Consider the following 20,032-nt stretch of genomic DNA (forward strand, 5'->3'; position numbering starts at 1 on the left):
CTATATGATTTGGCAAATTCTTTCTAGATAAGATCTTAATTTTTTTTCCCTACTTGATTACACACTACTGTTAGCTGGATAATCTTGACTCTCTACTGGTAACTCCTTTTCAAGCCAGACACAAAAGGAGAATTTTGAAACCTTTAAAAGAGATGAGATGTATTCCATGCCTTTTAAGAACCTCTGACCTATCACAGCAGGCAAATATCTGGTTGTCAGGGAGATAGAGTGAGATAAAAGAATCCTTCTGTACATACACATTTTTGCAACTGAAAACTTATAGCCTGTAGTGATCAAAGAACGAAAGAAAATTGTAAGAGAAATGCCACCATAGTCTCCTAGGTGGACTTAGTTCTTCGTGACCCTGACCTTTAGGCAATCCCACTTTACAAAATGGTATATAGCTCAGAAAGGGCAAAGAGAATCAGCAGTGATCCCTCTCTAATTGACTTCACCTACCCATCTGACTGACTACCTTCCATTTTTGCAGGGAATGAACTCTAGTTTCACAATCAATAAAAATCCCAGCATTTGAAATAAATATAGAATAAATAGGATTCCTTTCAGTGCTAGAAAATGAATCATATTCTACAATAGACATACATTATTGTGAAGCTGAACTAATTTATCTCTTGCACAATAAACAGAAAACTTTGTGGCACTGCTTGGAGCCCATTTAATGGTTATGAATCTTTCCAAGGGGCAGAAATGATTGACTAAAGAGAATGTAGTTGAGCAGCTTCTTTCTCTTTAGGTTGTTTCTATAAGGGAAGATTAGTGGCACCAGAATGTTCAGGAAACAATTCATCTTATCGAATTGTGCAGTAAGAACCACAACTATAGAGAAATAAAGTATGATATACTCAGTTGCTCTCCAGAGATTCAACGGAGGAATTGGGGAAGGGGGGAGTTTTGCTTCTTTGTTTTCTGCCACTGAAGGAAATAAAAAATATTTTACCCCCAAATGTATTTCTCTGATGGATTTTGAAATGTCTGCCACAGGGCCAGAAAATATAAGTGGACTTGCAAAGCTGTCTTTTGTGGAAGAAAAATTGCATCTGTAAAGAATTTCCATTAATGTAGGCAGGTCTTTTCTATGCCTTTCCCAGACCTAGGAGCCAATGAGAGCCTGACAGTTTTAAAAGTCTGAAAATAAATAAGTATCACCGATTTTCTCTGAGCGAGGTTTCATTTACATAACAAGTGGCTTTGCTAACCAAGCCACTTCCTTTCTCCCTCTCATAACCTTTTGTGCCACTAAACCTGATTTACCAAGACAACCTGATTTTGTCCATGCTTTGGGCCACCATTCTTTCTGTAACCTTGAGATGGTAATTAGATTCTGTAACTTATTGGAAAATTGGGTCTTCATTCTGAAGGCGCCTGTGTATACATGTTAAATAATTTGTTTGCCTTTTATTATTAATCAATCTGCCTCATGTCAGTAATTTTTCAGCAAACCTTTTGTGGCCCAAGAGGCTATGCCTCCCACACGGAAAACACCTTTGCAAAGATTATGACAGTGAGGGAAGTCTAGCATGGCAGACGCCATCTTGCTTTGAGCCTCACAGGCTTAAAATCTTTGCTCATTCCTTGGCATAGCCCAAGCTAACCATGGAATTTAGTTTATACTTTAACTTTGAACCAAGGATGATAATAGTCCCTCCCTATAACTGATCCCCTCCTTGTTCCTGGGCCAAAACCATGTTTACAAAACTAAAGAAAGGCCACAAGATTAGGATTATGACAGTGACCTTAATTCTGCTAAAACATAGGTAGTTTCTATAATCTCTTACTGCTCAGGAATCATGTGATCAGAGGTCACGAGATTTGTAACTTCCCTAATTGCCCCTACAGATAACATCACGATTACAGAATCTAAGATTGGTCTTTTGACATGTTTTTCACTCTAACCCCACCCAAATTTGCGGCATACGACTCAACTAGTCCTATGGCTCCCTGCCCAGAGATGGACTCAGCACGGGGGGACTATATTTTACACCCTTACGATGTCATCCCCAACCAATCAGCAGCACCCATTTGCTAGTCCCTTACCTATCAAACTATCCTTGAAAAACTTTAACCTCTGGACCTTCAGTGAGACTGATCTGAGTAACAACTCTGTCTTCCACATGGCTAGCCAAGTGTCAGGTAAGCTCTTTACTGCAGTCCCATTGTCTCAGTGAATTGGTTTTGTCTGTGCAATAGGCAGGAAGAGCCCATTGGGGTATTACAGCACCACTTTCTCTGTTCTTACTTTGCTGAAATCCAGGTCACAAAAAACTAAATGAAATGTTAAATGCCAAAGGATTTTCTCATTTCAAAGGGAAATAAGCAATTTTTGGCATAAATTATAAGAGAATAGCTGCCTGGGCTCTTCCAGGGCTCCTCACGCTTCCAGATAATGTTGAGTGGAAACGGATAGCTATGGTTATAGATATTTTGAGGAATTTGAGAAAATGATAGTTGCAGCAGGCAGAATTCTAAGATGCTCCCAATATTCCTGCCCCCAATGACCTATACTCTGTGTGCAATGACTCTGCCATTGATTGTGTGAGAGGCCTGTAAATTAAATGATATCTCACTCACATAAACTTATTAAGTTTTATGGCAACATAAGTTGTGCAGATATAATTAGGGTCCCTAATCACTTGACATTGAGCTAATTAGGAGAGATTTTACTTGAAAGGTGTAACCTAACCAGGAGACCCCTTAAAAAAAGGGGTGATGCAGATGCTTTTTGTCCTGCCTTATAAGATGTAAATTTGTCATTATAGGAGATTATATGGCAAGTGCTCAGGGGGTGCCTGTGGGAACTGAAACCTGATATTTGGCAAGAGCTAACAAAATTGTCATAAGAGCCACAAGGAAGTAGTAATTACCACAAAAACAAAACAAAACAAAACACACACACACAATGACAATACAAAACAAACAGCCACGAGGACCTGGCTCTGCTAGGAACCAGTAAGGTTATAAAAGACTCCAAGATTAAGATTGGATCTTAGCCTCAATCATGCCTTGATGTCTGCCCAAAAGACCCGAGCAAAGGAAGCAGTTATACCATATTATGACTCACTGTAGCCGTGGTTTTGTCCCTCTTTACTTTTTAGTCTTCTGTATTACTTCAATTTTTATAGTAAGCCTATATTATTTTTACCAACACAGGAAAGCCATGACTTTTAGGAAAATATATCCTTGAGTGATAAGGCTCTACACGCTCAATTATCAAGTAGGTCTTAATAGGCAATGGGAAGGAATACTGTCAATGAATGCAAATGATTTGAGGATGTAGGCTTATCAGAAACAGACTAGATTCTTTCTAAGACAAGCAGTTAGAAAACAGATTTATACCAGGCTGAACCAGGATGCACAGACACTAGGAGCAAGCTCTTATAAATAGGTTTATTACACCAGGCTGAACAATAAAGATAAGATGTTCAGAAGAGGCATCATTTTAATGAAAAAGCAGGCTTGCTAAAACTTAGTGTTATGATCAATATAGTAGTCAATTCTTGTCTGGGAAGAGATGTGGGAGAGTTTATGCATATCTCATCATCATTGACAAAAGGTTGCAACTCAATATTTTATGTAAAAGAGCTGGTACTTGATGAACACAAGTTGCCACTATATCAGGTGAGAATGTCTCTCTAACAAAGGGAAAACAATGAAATGCAGTGAGTTTTAAAATGTAGATTTTAGTTTGGACAAAATTTCAACACCATTTGTTAGAAAATTAAAAATATATAAGCTTATAAGAAAGGTAGAATTACTAGGCAAAAAGTGTTTGTAAACAAAAATATTTAAATGAAGAAACATCCATTTTATATAACTTATCTTTAAAAATATTTGTAACAAAAGTATTTATTAGAAATGCACTAAATTTTTCTGTGGACAAGTTATTACTATACTTTAGTGTTTTGCAGCACTGCAAAATTTTCATAGTTTTAACAAATTATCTTAAGAATCTTAGTCATTATAGTAATACCTGTATTTTAGTGTTAATTTTTGGAATAAATTTAGTAACCAAGATAAACAAAAAACAAACAAAACAAAACAAAAAAGAATTGCAAGAAACTCTAGTGCTTCTAGACATAGGTTTTTAGTGATGTTTTCCCTCAAAAATTACAGAGGGTTTCATCATATATTATAAATGCTAAAATAAAATATGTGTGTCATATACTCACACAGTATAAATCATGAATATCAGGGGAGGCCTGTTTCTTTTCTAACATGTATTGTTGTACACAATAATTGGAAGTATGCTCTTTCTAAACATATACTATGACTTACAGCAAGCTGTGTGACTTTGAAAAATTATCTTCCTTCTTTGAGCTTCAGATTTCCTGTTAGTAGAATCAGTAAAACATATTTTTCTAAATACTTTGCAAAACATTCCAAACTTTACATGCTATGTGAATAAAAAGAAAAATAATGTATCAGAAATGAAAACAGTAAAGCAACAGAGGATATTTGTTCTTTTAGTTGACAACAATTTTAAACATCTTATATATTTCAGACATTTCCTTACTGATGGGAAAATAAACACAGATATGGAAAAGTGCCTCCAGGGGCTTAAAATAGAGTAGGAAGAATCAGTTGTATTTTAAATATGAGAGCCATGTAAGTATCATAGATACTTTGACAGAAATGTTGATATTTGGGGACAGAATTAAGGAGTGATCAACTTTGCCTGAGGGACTATAGGAAGCCTTTGTTGAGAGGTAAGGAAGAAAAATGTTAAAGAATGTATAAGAATTCATGAAGATACTGATATAGGACAGGGAGTTCTATGCAGAAGGAGGAGAACCACAATACCACTGGTAGACATTGCAATGAATTTGGTGTACTGGGAATGTAGCTTGTATATGTGTGTGTATGCAGAAGATAGTAATAGAAAATGCACTCTTTGATTTTTATCTTTCTATCAATGGGACTAGAAAAGGATTTAAGTAAGATGAACAGGTTTCTATCTAAACATCTAAATAGGTTTCTTTCATTCCCTCTTGAATAACAAGATTTGTTGGAGGAAAATAATGTGTGAGGCTGGGAGAATAGCCATTGCAGTGCCAAAAAGGAGTCAAGAAGAGGGTTTTATGGCAAATTCATAGGTGGAGAAAGGAAAATTTTAACCTGAGTTCTGGAAAAGTCAACAACCAGCCTTTGTGCCCTATTTGGCAAGGGGACATCAATAGGAATGGAAATGGCATGAGAAAAATCATAGATTTTTGCTTTAAGAAACTGGAAAGGAGAAAACATGAGTAGGCAGACTTTTGTTGGGAGCAAAGAAAGAACTCAGCTTTAGGCAGTGAGTTTGAAAAGTCTATGGCATGTGCAGTTAGAACTGTCTACAAGACTACAGAAAAATCTGCAGTGGTTATGTTGATTTGGGGCTAAGTTACAGTTGATGAGACTGTTTAGGGAAACTAGGCCAGGTATTACAAAAGAAGGTGAAGACAAATATTTAGAAAAGTAGAAACATAACACTTATAGAAACAATGGTATTTATGTGTTTTTTCTTTAATTAGGTACATTAGTGTGGCTAAAAATAGCAGTATTTTAAACTTAAACCGAAGCATATATATTTGGCTATCTAAAATATTCCAAATTTTATTAGCATTTTGTTCTTAAGAGTTATTCAGAAATTAACCACATGATGGTGCTATGCTACCAAATCATATGACATGAACTAAGTCATTTGTTAAGAGCGAAAAAAGAAAAAGTTATATTGATTATCGGGTAAATATAAAGTATACATGCCCAGTGGGACCAATGGGCACCTTAGTCTATTTGTTAAAAGGCTCCTTGTGAAGAGCAATATCATTTATCTCATATGTTTTCAGGGAAAAAGAAAAATTCTGCCTTCGATTTAATGTGATCACACAGTTATGTTAATTTGAAATAAACTAATATTGCCAAGTAACATCAACATGGTAAACACTGTTTTCAATTCCAAAAAAGCTTTACTTTTTAAAAAATAAATAGGAAATCACTTCACCACTCTTCATTTTAAACAGTTTCCAAGAGAAACTTTTGTAGAAATGGTAGAGAACTGTTCGAAAAATTATACAGGATATTAGATTATTATTTTGGATAACTTTAGTATCCACTTAATTATTTTAATTATTTAAATTTTGCAATCACTTTGAAGAAAATTCAAGTGCTTCTATAACCATATTTGGATTTTGAGTTGTTGAAAACTTTTAATTCATGCAACTTATTATTCATATTTTTGTATAAGAAGTAAATATTTTATTCCCATTTATTTAGTAGCAAAAAAACACTAGTGACTAAACACAAATTTCATTTAGGTTATCACTAAGAATGAAGTTGTTGAATTTAGAAACTCTTATTCTGTCATTGTAAATGTAGCTCACCTCTTAATTTCTAGACAATTTGAATTTTTTAAAAAAACTTTATTCTGATTTTATTAGTGTTTTATTGCTATAATACTTAATACCGTATAGGACAAGTTCTTTTTTTTTTTTTTTTTTTTTTTTGTAGTTTTCTCAGAGTAGTAGGATGTGAGGGTGGAATAAAGGCAGTTTTTATTTTGTTTTGTTTTGTTTTGTTTTACCAATATCTTATGCCTTGGAGCAATTTATAAAAGTTCATAATGTTCCTCTGAATTCAAAGTGTCGCAGTGAAATGGCGTTCTGTCACAGTGCTCATAAAGTGAATCAAAGTTAAGGTTAATAAAATAAATAAAAATGCCTTTCTTCAGTCTTTTCAGTTCATGTAAACCTGACCATCATTTTTGTTTCCTCAAGCCCTCCCTCTATACAGGAAATAGAGGAGAAAATAGTAAAAGAGAAGCAAATAAAAGATTTTGAAGATAAAACAATAATAACAATATGTACTTCAGATCATTAGCATTTTAATGTATTCTTAAGTGCGTTAAAAAGAGAAAAACTCTGAAAACAAAGCATATCGTGCCTCATTCCTCTATTGCAGCTCAAAATCTGTTAGCTAGAAAATTAAAATAACTGGTGTTTAAAAAAGGACTACATATTCAAATGTAGAATATATATTTGGGACTTTCTAAATGCATTTAGTATACTTAAAATGTAATTTCTGTGTGAATCTGATTTTATGTCAGAATTCTTGTATTGCAATATTGAAAGGGAAATCTTAACAAACAATTTAAGATCATTCTGGATCTGCAACACTACTGTTGATGTTTACATTCACAATTATTGTGATACACCTAATTCTTTAAGGATTACTAATGATAGTTGCCAAGATAAAGTTTTCTGAGAACTTATTGTATATATGCTTTAGTGTTATTTTACAGTCTTTACCCAAAACATTCTGTATTTTAAAAATTGTAGTTGTTTCAATTGATTTTGAATTTTTATGGACTTTATTCAATGAGATATTTTCTCATATTTTTGTCAAGTCATACTGTCATGTTTAATTGAGTGACGTATCTATGTGCTGCTATGTGTGTACAAACACAATACACAATACAATATATACAATAGATAGGTGGATAGTTTTTAAGTTTCATTACAAAAATGTCCTGAATTTTTTTTAAAGACTCAATAGACGTAGGGTACAGGTTACAATTTTCTAATAGAACACTAAGTTAGTGTAGGGGATTGCCTCTAGTGGATCCATATTTAGAGATGAAAGCAAATTACACACTGAAAGAAAATCCATGTGTTTTATTAGGCTCTGAAGTCCTGAAATGCTTGGTGTAATTTACCAGATGATGATAATATTTATACAAATATGTTTTGGCTGTTCCTTTAAAATTTATTTAGAATCTCACAATCTCTCACCATCTCTGTCACTATACCATCACATTCCACATTTCTACCAGTTTCCTGGATCACTTCTATGGTCTCTTAACTGAGCTATTGCTCTCATTATTTCCTAGTTATTATTGTCTTCAGACAACCAGAGTCACCTGGGTCTACAAGAGTAAGTTGAGGCTGGGCACGGTGGCTCATGCCTGTAATGCCAGCAATTTGGGAGGCCAAGGCGGGTGGATCTCCTGAGGTCAGGAGTTCAAGACCAGCCTGACCAACATGGTGAAACCCCGTCTCTTTTAAAAATACAAAAAATTAGCCAGACGTGTTGGCAGGCACCTGTAATCCCAGCTACTCGGGGGGCTGAGACACGAGAATCGCTTGAACCCAGGAGACGGAGGTTGTAGTGAGTCGAGATCCCTCCGTTGCACTCCAACCTGGGCAACAAGAACAAAACTCCATATCAAAAAAAAAAAAAAAAAAGAGTAAAGGTGATCGTACACTCAACATGGGCTCTCTATATCATGATCTGTTAATAATTCAACACCTTTGCCTGGTCTACAGGGCTCTCCCTGGCGAGCCCTTCATCTCTGGCCAAGGGCCTCTTCCTTCACTGCACTCCAGCCCCACTGGCCTTCTTGCCTAGTACACTCCCAATTCAGAGATTTTGAAATTGCTGCTCAAACTTTTAGGAACTCACATCCCCCAGATACCACATGGTCAGGTTTTTGCTTATATTCCCTTCTAATAAAGAAGCCTTTTTTTATTTTTCACCTCACTGTAAGATACTCTCCACCCTCCACCTGCCTTGTACCCCTTCACCCTGCTTTAAGTCTTTCTAGCTTGAATTCATCGCTGCTGAAAGTGATTTCTAATTTGTGTATCTTCTCACATCCTCAGTTGAATGGAAACTGTTTGAGTGCGGGGAGTGTGTCTATTGAGTTCACTGCCCTATCTCCATAGTGGAGTCTGGAAAACAGTGACTGCTTCCAAAATAACTGTTGAATGAAGTAGTGAAAGTTATGGACATTGAGCTTTATTTAGATAATGAATTTCAGGCCAGTAAAATGGACAACAATGATTAATCCACCACAGGAGAAAAGAGAAGAGTGTGTGTGTGTGTGTGTGTGTGTGTGTGTGTGTGTGTGCTTTTTTATTTGCAGATATACTTTCAAGATTATCTACCCTGTCTAAATCTATTTTAATACAAGTGTTATATAATTTTGCATATTTCAATTTTAATACAGTTAAGAAGTATAAAAATTCTAAATAAATTAAACACAATAAATACAAAAAATAAATAACATGACTCATTCTCTGTAGATCTTTCATAATGAAAAAGGCAGGTATGTTCTTATTGCTTTCATGATAGTTGAACTTATATAACTGAATGATTACTTTCAAAGATTAATGCTTTGATATAATAAGATAAAGAATTATTATTAAACCATACCTTTTTCAATTGTGTTAAAAATAAATAAGAATGACATATATTTTTCTAGATTGACACCTAGACATTGATTACTTATTGGTATAGATGGTAAATATGTGTAAATAAAAATGATGATATAAACATAAAACTGTGTGAATATAAAATATAGTTATAATAATTAAATATAAACAAGTATATAGACATGAATATATATAATGTATATCTAGAATTGAATCTTTTGTACTTTAATTTTACTTTGGAAGTATACTTAATTTTATATTTAAATATCATGACTTCTTAATTTAAAATATTTTTTATATTATTAATGATTTGTATTTGTTTCATTTGAATAGATGTTTGTAACCTATTTAAATGTGATTTCTTTGGTGGAGACTTTCTTGGGGAAAATATTAAGTGAGAAGACTTTACATTGATTTGGGATTAAAAGAAAAAGAGAAAAACAAACTAAATAATAATAAGGGAGTAAACTGGATAATAATTTGACATATTTTTCTAAGATTACTTTGCAAATTTAGCATAAATGCTTAATTTAATATAGTGGGATCATGTGGGATCTAGAAATTAAATTAATTTCTAGACTAAGCATAATTTATGCACAATAGCAGAAATAAAAATATGATAATCTATTTGAAAAATGTGTTTCTTTTTCAGAGTATTTTCATTATCATATATATTGCTTTCTTGTTAAAATTCAGAGTTCCTGAGCAAATATGGGAGGGGCATGCTGATTAATGGAACTGAATGCAAAATATTTATTCTGGTCAAAATAATTACAATGAGCAAATGAGTATTGTGTACTGCAGTTTGGGGTGTATTCTCCACAATTCTTCAAACTAGAGTGTGTTTTGTAGAAGAGGAGGAAAAGGCTAAATTAAATGAGCTTCACTTTTCTGCCTTTACTTTGTTATTGGAAATTTCTATAATTTGCCTCATTATTATGGAAGAAAGCTGCACACTTTAAATGCCATTATAATTTTTCTTTCTCACATTAACAGACTCCTTCATGTCATCACCCAACAAAAGACAAAACTACAGACACTGAAAAGAATGATTTCTTCCTGATATTTCAACTAACTTTGCCCTCTGCAATCCTCTTTGGCTCTAGTCCATACGCCATCACTGAACAGCTTCCCAGCACAGTCTGTCTTTCTCTCTGTCTGTTTATTGGTAAATCTTTTTCCCTTTCCTCCGTATAGCCCTCTCACGTCCATTACTGGCCTTTCACATTTCTTCTGCTTCTCAGGGGATTAGAGCTTACACACATCAGTATGCCTCCACTGTGATATCAAACAACATTGTGGTGAATTAGATATTTATATCTTCAGAAGAGCCATAAAAAGGCGCAGTATCAAGGCTGGTGGGGCTAGAGTTACTTTTTGATCTTGTTTTTAAAATAATCTTTATATGTATAGTAATAAAAAATTAGGTTACAATTAAACTCCAGTAAGAATCTTTTTAAATGACATAATCAAATTATCAGGTCTAATTGTTCAACATAAAATAGATAATAGTTGAATCACAAAATAATAGCACCTGTAGAATTAAATACTCAGCATCACTAGGTCTTCTTCTTCTTCTTCTTCTTTTTTTTTTTTAGTTTAAAATACAGTTGACTCTTGAGCAACACAAGTTTGGACTGTGCAGGGCCACTTATATGTGGATTTTCCTCTGCCTCTGCCTCTGCCATCCCAGAGACAGCAATACCAGCCCCTCCTCTTCCTCCTTCTCCTCAGCAATGTGAAGATGATGAGGATGAAGACCTTTATGATGATCCACTAACACTTAACAAATGTAAATATATTTCCTTTTCCTTATGATTTTCTTAATAACATTTTCTCCTCCCTAGCTTACTTTATTGTAAGAATACAGTATATACGGCCAGGTGTGGTGGCTTAGGCCTGTAATCCCAGCACTTTGGGAGGCCGAGGCGGGTGGATCACGAGGTCAGGAGTTCGAGACCAGCCTGACCAACATGGTGAAATCTCATCTCTATTAAAAATACAAAAACTAGCTGGGTGTGGTGGTGCATATCTGTAATCCCAGCTACTCAGGAGTCTGAGGCAGGAGAATCCCTTGAAACCAGGATGCGGAGGTTACAGTGAGCCAACATCGTACCACTGCACTCCAGCCTGGGTGGCAAGATTGCGACTCCATCTCAAAGAAAAAAAAAAAAAAAGAATACAGTATACAGTATATACTATGTATAACATACAAAATATGTGTCAAATGTTTATGTGATTGGTAAAGCTTCTGGTCAAGAGTAAGCTATTAGAACTGAAATTTTGGAGGATCCAAAAGATACATGCAGATTTTTGACTGCATGGTGTATTAGTACCCCTAACTCCCACATTGTTCAAGGGTCAACTCTATTGCTAATTGAAGGAAAATTAAAATTACTTGTCATTTTCAACATTTATTTTTTATCTTCTTTAATTATTATTTAGTAGTCAACTCTCCAAACATTTGTCTATATACCTTTTTCAATTTGATGACTCCCTCTTGTGTATCCTCATCTGTGACAATGTCAAACAAATTTCCCCCATCTCCTGGAACGATATTGTATTCAATTTCTGCATTTTGTCCAAAATCAGGATCCACAGCTCTTATTCTTCCAATAGCTGAGCCAATAGGGGAAGACTCAGGAACTTTCAGGTGGAAGATGCCTGATAAGACATATAAAATTCAAATTGACAGTCGGGTTAGTAAGAGATATAGTAAGATTATAAGGCTTGAAAAATAGAGTCTACTGAAAGTAAATCACATTTAGAACATTATAGTGCAAAATGAAAAGGCATTTTGCTGTCACGTTTAGGATTATGATTAGGAGTAATAACTTCACTTTTCTCTTCAATATGAGCTGCTCTAGAATTTTAATTGGGCATTATAAATAGTAGAGAATGCTAAAGTAAAATTATTAGCAGGACTTGTTTTACACACTTATTGACATAAAAGTGTACCACATGTCAAATGGGAGGGTGGGACTATTCATGAAATTAATTAGTACAAATACTACAGACTGCAAGACGTAGATGAAAAGTTATAGAAGATAGATAGATACATACATAGAGAAAGTTGAGGTTATATTTCCGGAAACTAATGACGTCAATAAGTATACATCGAGAAAGTTGAGGTTGTATTTCCTAAAACTAATGACGTCAATAAGTATATATCATTAAACTAAAAATAACCTGTAAAATGATAATCTGTATAGTTAACCAAAATTCTAGTAGATGATAGATTGAAATATAGTATATTATAGACTAAAATTCAGCTTCTATTTAGTAAATTTTAACTTGTCACCCTTCTATATACTTTTACTGATATTTTAAGTCATAAAGTTCTATCTCCTGAAGCTTTTTAATAGCATTAAGAAAGAAAAAAAAGTAAAATGCTTACTTTTACCACCAGGTGGAGCATTCTTATTGTAATGAAATTTATACTGAATCAGCAAAACATAGATAAAACATGTCAGAATCATGGAAAATTGTAATACTCTCAAAAAAAAAATAGACATGATTTTAAGGTTTTGTAGAATTTTTAAAAGTCTGACACACAAGAAAGATAAAAAGTATGCTCTTTTACTGATATTTCATTAAAGCAAATATTAATGGGTTTAACAACAGTCTGTTCAAATTAAAATAAGGAAAGGAAGTGAGAGAAAATAAAAATGAAAAAACAAAACTAAACACAAAAATCTAAAATTTCCATTTTGATATTGGAGTTCCACTTTCAATTTCTCTTACTGGATTTAGAATGGCTCTTTCCCATGGGCAAATCAACTGTGGTGATTCATTCATTTTAGAATTTTAGTTACATTTATGGAAAATAAATTAAGAAGATACTAAAAATGTCTGTTGCATAGAAGTTAATTAAAAAATCATATTACAATATTACAGTTATTTTCTCCAGGAAAGTGTGAGAAAAAAATCACATCTTGTAGAGATTCTGCCAGATATTTTATTTTTGATTTCCAATTATTTTTGAGGTCCTATGGTTCTTTCACAATCAGTTTCAAAACTTGCAACATTTAAATCTCCCATCTTCCCTCCTTCCCCCAGAAAATGGTATCTACCATGTGTCTTGCATATGCAGACCAGCCATATTTAAGTCCAGCATATTATGTCCATGGAATGTATATGTGATTTGATCTCAAGATAGCTAAATACTCAACTAAAATTTGTTTATTTTACATACAAGACAAAATGATACTTTACAGTGGTCCATAAGAATTATATTTAAATAATCAGCTTAGTTAATTCATAGTATATCTACCTTCAAAGAGGATATGAGGGCTCTTTCTAAAAAATGCACTTAAAAGTTTAAATAGATAAAAAAAAAATATATAGACCTAACAACGACAACAACAACAACAACAACAAACTCCCTCCAAGTCACAATGCTAAAGTGTTACATAGATATTATGAAGAAATCTCAGTTAAGAAAAGTCATATTATTTGATCGAAGTAGTAACTTCTCATAGGCTAGGATTATTGTTTTATTTTTATTTCCTAAGCACTTAACATGGTAGCTGTCATTTAGGGATGCTTAATGTTTGCTGAACTTAAAGCAGTGATTGAACTTGAGGCAATCAAATCAAAGAAGAAAAACAAAAGAATGGGTTACATGGCATTCCTATTTTCTACCAGAAGGATAAAGCCAGATGTTCAAGAAGAATCTATCCGATTTCAAATAGACTTAATTACATGGCTTTTGGAACTACTTTCTTAGGGCATAAGTTTTCTTAATAGATAAATTAAAACCTGATCCTAGTGAGGCACTCCTGAGATAATAGGAAATATGAGGGTCCCTGAACTTCTGTATAATGAGGCAAGAAAGCATGTGACAAAGTTTTTACAGTTGTACTAAACTTAAGGACAAATTCCCCAGAAAAAGGACAAGGCACAGAACGTGTGAGTAATTTTTCATTTTCTTATTTTTTTCCTTCTTAAATGCCCGTTAAATGAAAATACAACTTATCAGAAACTGTGTTTGTATCTTTTGCGTCTCGTTGTGTGATTGTGATGAAGAATCTGAAGGAACATCAAAAGCTTTGAACTTACAGTATGATTGGTCATAGCCCAAACTCATGGTTCATAAATGAGTGTTAGAAAAAGTCTAAATTTTTTTTTCTAATAAAAGAGAGAAATGGAGGTCTATGTTGAACAGTGTACTAGAAATCCTTCTTGATCAGGACTTTTAGTTGGAAACTTAGGGCTAAACATCATCAAGGAAATAGCTGAACAAGTGTTCAGAGAGACAGGGAGCCGTCGAGTACAGTGGATTTCAAACTTCAAATGTGGCCAGCAGTAGGGGTGGTAAAGGTGAAACAGCAAGAGTCATAAGGAGAGGAGTAGTATGGGAATGTTAGGAACTCATGGGCATCTCACTTAAAGGGCTGGGGACATCTCAGCTTATTCCATCCAATCCATTCAATGAGAGCCAATTCAGGTTACATATTAGGTTTATGAGTTAGCTTTACATTTACATTTGAATGGTTAAAAGCAAAAGTTAAGGGAATTACACATCGATGAAAATGATAGAGCCAGAGGTCCTCTCTAAGGGATTACGGTTAGTGAAGGTGAAGAGTTTAGCGACAGTTGAGATCCTCCAATATGGGTGGGAGGTGGGGGGTAAATTAAAGCACTGAAAGGTATTCCAAAGGGCACGGGATAATTCAAACTGCAGATGAAAGATCCCCCTTTTCAACATAATATGCTGAGATATGAACTTTATGTTTTATAAAAGAACATTTTATGGGGCTAGTAACAATAAATGTAAAGACAGCTATTCTTTGTAGTATTCTATCAATGTAAGTGAAATAGGGTGTTTTGTTTTAAGTTGTCAGCATAGAGAATGCCAACAAATTCCATATTTATCTAATGGCATTGAAAAACTTGTGATAAACTGAAATAATAGCATTGTCCAATAATGATTGATTTACTAGCATTCCACTAGCTTGCATGCCCTCAAAACTCAGATAAAATAAAAGTAAAGCAATAATTTACCACTTACATTTTTGTGTGCGTTAAGTTTTAGTGCATGTGAAATGCAAATATACAGAGCAATGGATTTTCTACTCTTTACATAGCAGACATACATTTTAGTAAGGTGGAAGTCACGTTCATTAAGACAAGTGTTTCTTAATAAAATATTACAGCTGGTAATAAAGTCTGCAGAATATGGATCAAGTCAGAGAAACTATGCATTTGTCATGTCGGATTGTGTAGGTTCTGTCGGTTTATTTCCAATGACTTGACATTTTATCATTTCTAGAATCTCAACAGCAATAAAACTGAGGTCATTCAGATTAATTCAAAACTGTGAAGTAATCTTCAGCTGTGCCAAAGTTGGATTGTTCATGATGTACTGTGTAATTACACCGCCATCGTCTTTTAGGCGTCCTACTTTTGATGCATATGAAACATCTTAATGGCACTACCTGTACCACAAGAATTGAGAAATGAAACAGGTGACAAGAGATTGTCCACAGTCAATAAAAATATGTATTTACCTATTCATCAAATATACATATTATGCTTAACCAAAATTACCATTTTCCCATGGAGAAGGAGGAAACGGCATGCAGTGAACTAAGTATAATGATCAAATTCTTAAATATAATATTCCCTGTTAGTTCCAAGAGTAGAAAAAAAATCAGGTAGTTATAAGCTACATAAGTATCCTCTCAGTAACTATGTCATTTGAAAAGATACTGATTAGGACATAAACTGTGGGTTGGGGGGTAGAGGACATGCATTGCTACTTAAAAAAAAGGATGTGAAATACATTTACCTTCCTTTTTTGTTTATTGCAGGAAATTTCCAGATACTGATGAAAACACCAAAATAAATATATTTACTTGACAAAATATAAATGAAGATCTTTACTTAAAAATAAAGATTATAGGACCTGAACAAATATATTAAGTGAATGCATGACTTTAAAAATACCACAGCATTCAATAATACCAGTAGCAAGTTAAAAAGAAGATAAAATACAAACTGACTTTTGAAATACATTTTATTTTATCTTTATGTAACAATAATTCTAAAGTTACTAAAAAAAAGAAGTCGATGTTCAGCTGCAAAAGAGTTACCTAAATACAAGTAACTAATGCAAATATAATTCATATTTAATAATACAAGAATACTAGAAATATTGGAGGGCTTAAGAACAAATTATTTCAAATTGATGAAAATGTTAAACATTTTTAAAAACTCAAAAACATACATTTGAGACCAACTAAAGAGACTATGATTTGAAATATTACATTTCAATTTAAACTTCAAAAAATTATATATAGCACTGAACTATTGATTCAGTAATTGAATTCAACCATTAGATTGTTCAAATGATCCTGCATACTTTTTGTGTGAGAGTGATTTACCTTCTAATGGCTTAGAAATAAAATTGTGTTGTATCAGTATTTTATTTTTTTAATGACTTAAATATATATCACACAGAATTATTTCACCTTACTTAAACAACACGAAAAGGAAATACAAGTAAACAACATATTGTGTGAGTAAAAAGGAACTTTATAGAAATTGTGCACCTGTAGCTCTGTGACCTTGAGGAAAATATTTTAAATATCCCTGTTTTGCTGATCTTTTAAAATATCTCTCTTTTCCTGATCTGTAAAATTAGTATAACAATATCTACCTTACAGATTTGTTTTTGAAAGTCACTTATACAAAAGTGTATGAAACTCATACAGTATTATCTATTATTACTAGTTAACTTTATAATAATATTTGTATAGTCTATCCGTCTTATAATTTTTCCTATCAGAATGGCAATAGCCAACAGGAAACTGTCTATAGAGGTGTGGAGATGAAAGAAAGATCTTAAAAACAGTTCTAAAAAGTCATTTTAATTTTAATTGAAATATTTTCCCATATCTTGAATATTGGAGGATTCAGGAAGAAAAAAATGTTTTGGTGGTGGAAGAACATTTTATGCCCTCTATTTCCTTACAAGCCTGAGGCTATATTTTCAATAAGCCCAAATTAAAGTAATAGAAATATTGTCCACTAGGAAGAACTATCCTGATAACAAAGCTGGATTCAAGCTGGATTTTAGTCAAGCATACTAAACATACGGCGAATGGAATCTCTCAGTAATAACAGAAACATCCACTGCTGCTCATTCCCAGGATGAGGCTAGGATGGACTTTTTTTTTTTTTTTTTGAGACGGAGTTTCGCTCTGTCTCCCAGGCTGCAGTGCAGTGGCAAGATCTCGGCTCACTGCAAGCTCCGCCTCCCGGGTTCACGCCATTTTCTTGCCTCAGCCTCCGGAATAACTGGGACTACAGGCGCCCGCCACCAGGCCCGGCTAATTTTTTTGTGTTGTTAGTAGAGACGGGGTTTCACCATGTTAGCCAGGATGGTCTGGATCTCCTGACCTCATGATTAGTACGTCTCAGCCTTCCAAAGTGCTGGGATTACAGGCGTGAGCCACCGCGCCCGGCCAGATGGACATAGTTTTTTATGTGTCAACTATTTGGCCCTAGAGGTTCACTTGATTGGTTAAATTACTTCACCTTTAAGATGTTATAATTGCCCATTCTAGATTTTAACTAACGATATACATGAATAAGAATTGCCATGCACACAATATCCATCATATTAATGAATCAAGATTTATAAATTATCTGTAACAATAGCAATATTTCTTGTCTCCGAACAATGAGAAATTTATTCCTGTAAACTTTTTCTAGTTCTGAGCAGCTAAATGCAATAAAAAAATTTAAGGCTGGATATTAAATTGTCTTTCAAAAATTATCTTTGCATAGTAGATTAATTGCTGAATTTTCCTGTATCTCAGATGATTGATATTTGACTCAACTACAATTTTTAGTGGTCTCCTTCATGGAATGACAAAGAAAAACACAAACAAAAAGACAAGTGTTCTTCTTGATGGCATTTATGGTCTAGTGGGAGAGAAGTCAATTAAACAATCACACAAACAAAGTAAAATTTTAGAGAAACACCATTGCCCTAAAGGAAAGTTACACAATTCTATTCAATGTTTAAATTGAGAATCTGAGCTGAGACAACATAACGTTGGGGTCTATGAGATCAGCTAATAGAAAACATTCCAAAGAGAAGTAACCATATGACAAAGGTGATATGATCATAGTTTCCAGTCTTACCAGTTTGTTTGTTCAATAACTCCCACTAGGACCTATCATCTCTAATGTCAGAACCACCTCTAGTAAATTAACCTACAGCCTATATAGCTTGGCCATGTCCTTTTGTTGCTGCAATTTGGCAAACCCTAACTCTTGATGATGATAATTATCTTCCTTCTGAAGGAGGAGGGATGGTTCACTGAGGAAAGCCATAGAGAAGCAGTTAGATATTACTATAAATTATGATCATTAACTTTGAATGCCCTTCAAAATTGCTTAAAAAGCACACAGATTTGCAAAGGTAACTGACTACCGTTCTCTGTGACTTCTATTTTGAACTGCTCTACTGTCCTCAAATATCTGCTTAATTACTCACTTACTACTTCCTTTCTCAGGTGGTGGCCTTGCCTTGTAGTTCACAGAAAAAAAAAACAAAACGATGTTGCATAGGAGATTGCTCAGCTTCCCCAACCTTCAAAGGATCCCACATCAGTGTGACTCATAGTTTGAACAATCATAACATGTAAGATATAGTACAAACTTTTTTTATTTATCTCTCGCTGTTCCTTTAGACTTTCTTCTGTGGGAGTATGCTTTGTCTTGGAAGAAAACAATGGTGAGTAAATGATGTTTCTTCTCACTATTAAATAATAGTCCTATGTTCACTTTAATTTTAAAAACCTAGATTTGGAAGTTAGACATTTCCAATAAATGACATTAACTAATGCATCAATCCATATGCAAAATGAAGACTTCTCCCGTTGGCCACCCCACCCACCTCCAAGCCAATTAGAGCCAGCAGCAGATAGGACATTGGGTTGGGATCTGGATGGATTAGCAGGCTTTCTCTGTCCAAATTTTTAAATTTTTCTTCATCATCTCCTTTCCTGGGGTGTTTTCACCTTATCATTGGAGGCAGGAAAGCTAGGAGACTGGACTGTTCTTACTTGATGATGTGGTTTTTGCTTCTCTGGAGCTGCACAGTGCACTTGGGGGCAGCTCTTGGAAGTTTCTCTTGCAGCAGGCTCCCACACCAATGGCATTGCCTCTCCTTTGATGGACTATGACCTCAGCCTCCAGATTTCTGGCGACCCGCTCCACTTGCAGATTCTCACTTCAAGGAGAATCTCTTTGTCAGGACTTAGCATAATGCTGGGTTGGTTTTCCCTTCTGCTTACTCATTTCTTGCCATTCCTTTTGTTGTCATACAATTACTTTCCCAAACACAGCCTTGTTCTCTTTTCCTTTCTCTGCTGTTTTCAGGACATTTTAACTGTCCTCAGCACAAGACAGGTATCAGTCCAGGAATTTCCCTCATTTTCTGGGAAAATATGTTAGAGTTTATTATTGATCTTAGCTGAATGGAAGGCCCTATTCATCAAACTTGAGAGGAGTAGGAAGGGCAATCCCACCACTCACTTTTAGTAGATAGAGACTAAACATGGCTTTCTCCAAAGAAATCCTCTGCACATAATTTTCCCTCTACTTCACACTCTACAAAACATGCTTTAAAAGACTAACAAAATATTGCCTGGGTGCAGTGGCTCAAGTCTGTAATCCCAGCACTTTGGGAACCCAAGACGGGCCAATCACTTGAGGTCAGGAGTTCGAGACCAGCCTGGTCAACATGGTGAAAGTCTATCTCTACTAAAAATACAAAAATTAGCCGGGTATGGTAGTGTGTGCCTGTA

At 34.4% G+C, this 20,032-nt stretch overlaps 1 protein-coding gene across 9 annotated transcripts in view; it reads right to left on the reverse strand.

Moving 5' to 3' along the window:
* The window catches only part of CDH12 (cadherin 12), a 1,136,530-nt gene that overhangs the window by 63,429 nt on the left and 1,053,069 nt on the right, over positions 1-20,032 (reverse strand). For all 9 annotated transcript variants that reach the window (XM_005556619.5, XM_073995100.1, XM_045393559.3 and 6 more), the window contains one exon: positions 11,683-11,870. In XM_005556619.5, coding sequence (XP_005556676.1) covers positions 11,683-11,870 — 188 coding nt within the window. The remainder of the gene's footprint in view (positions 1-11,682; positions 11,871-20,032) is intronic.

The sequence above is a fragment of the Macaca fascicularis genome, chromosome 6 (assembly GCF_037993035.2).
Source record: "Macaca fascicularis isolate 582-1 chromosome 6, T2T-MFA8v1.1".
NCBI classification, from domain to species: domain Eukaryota; kingdom Metazoa; phylum Chordata; class Mammalia; order Primates; family Cercopithecidae; genus Macaca; species Macaca fascicularis.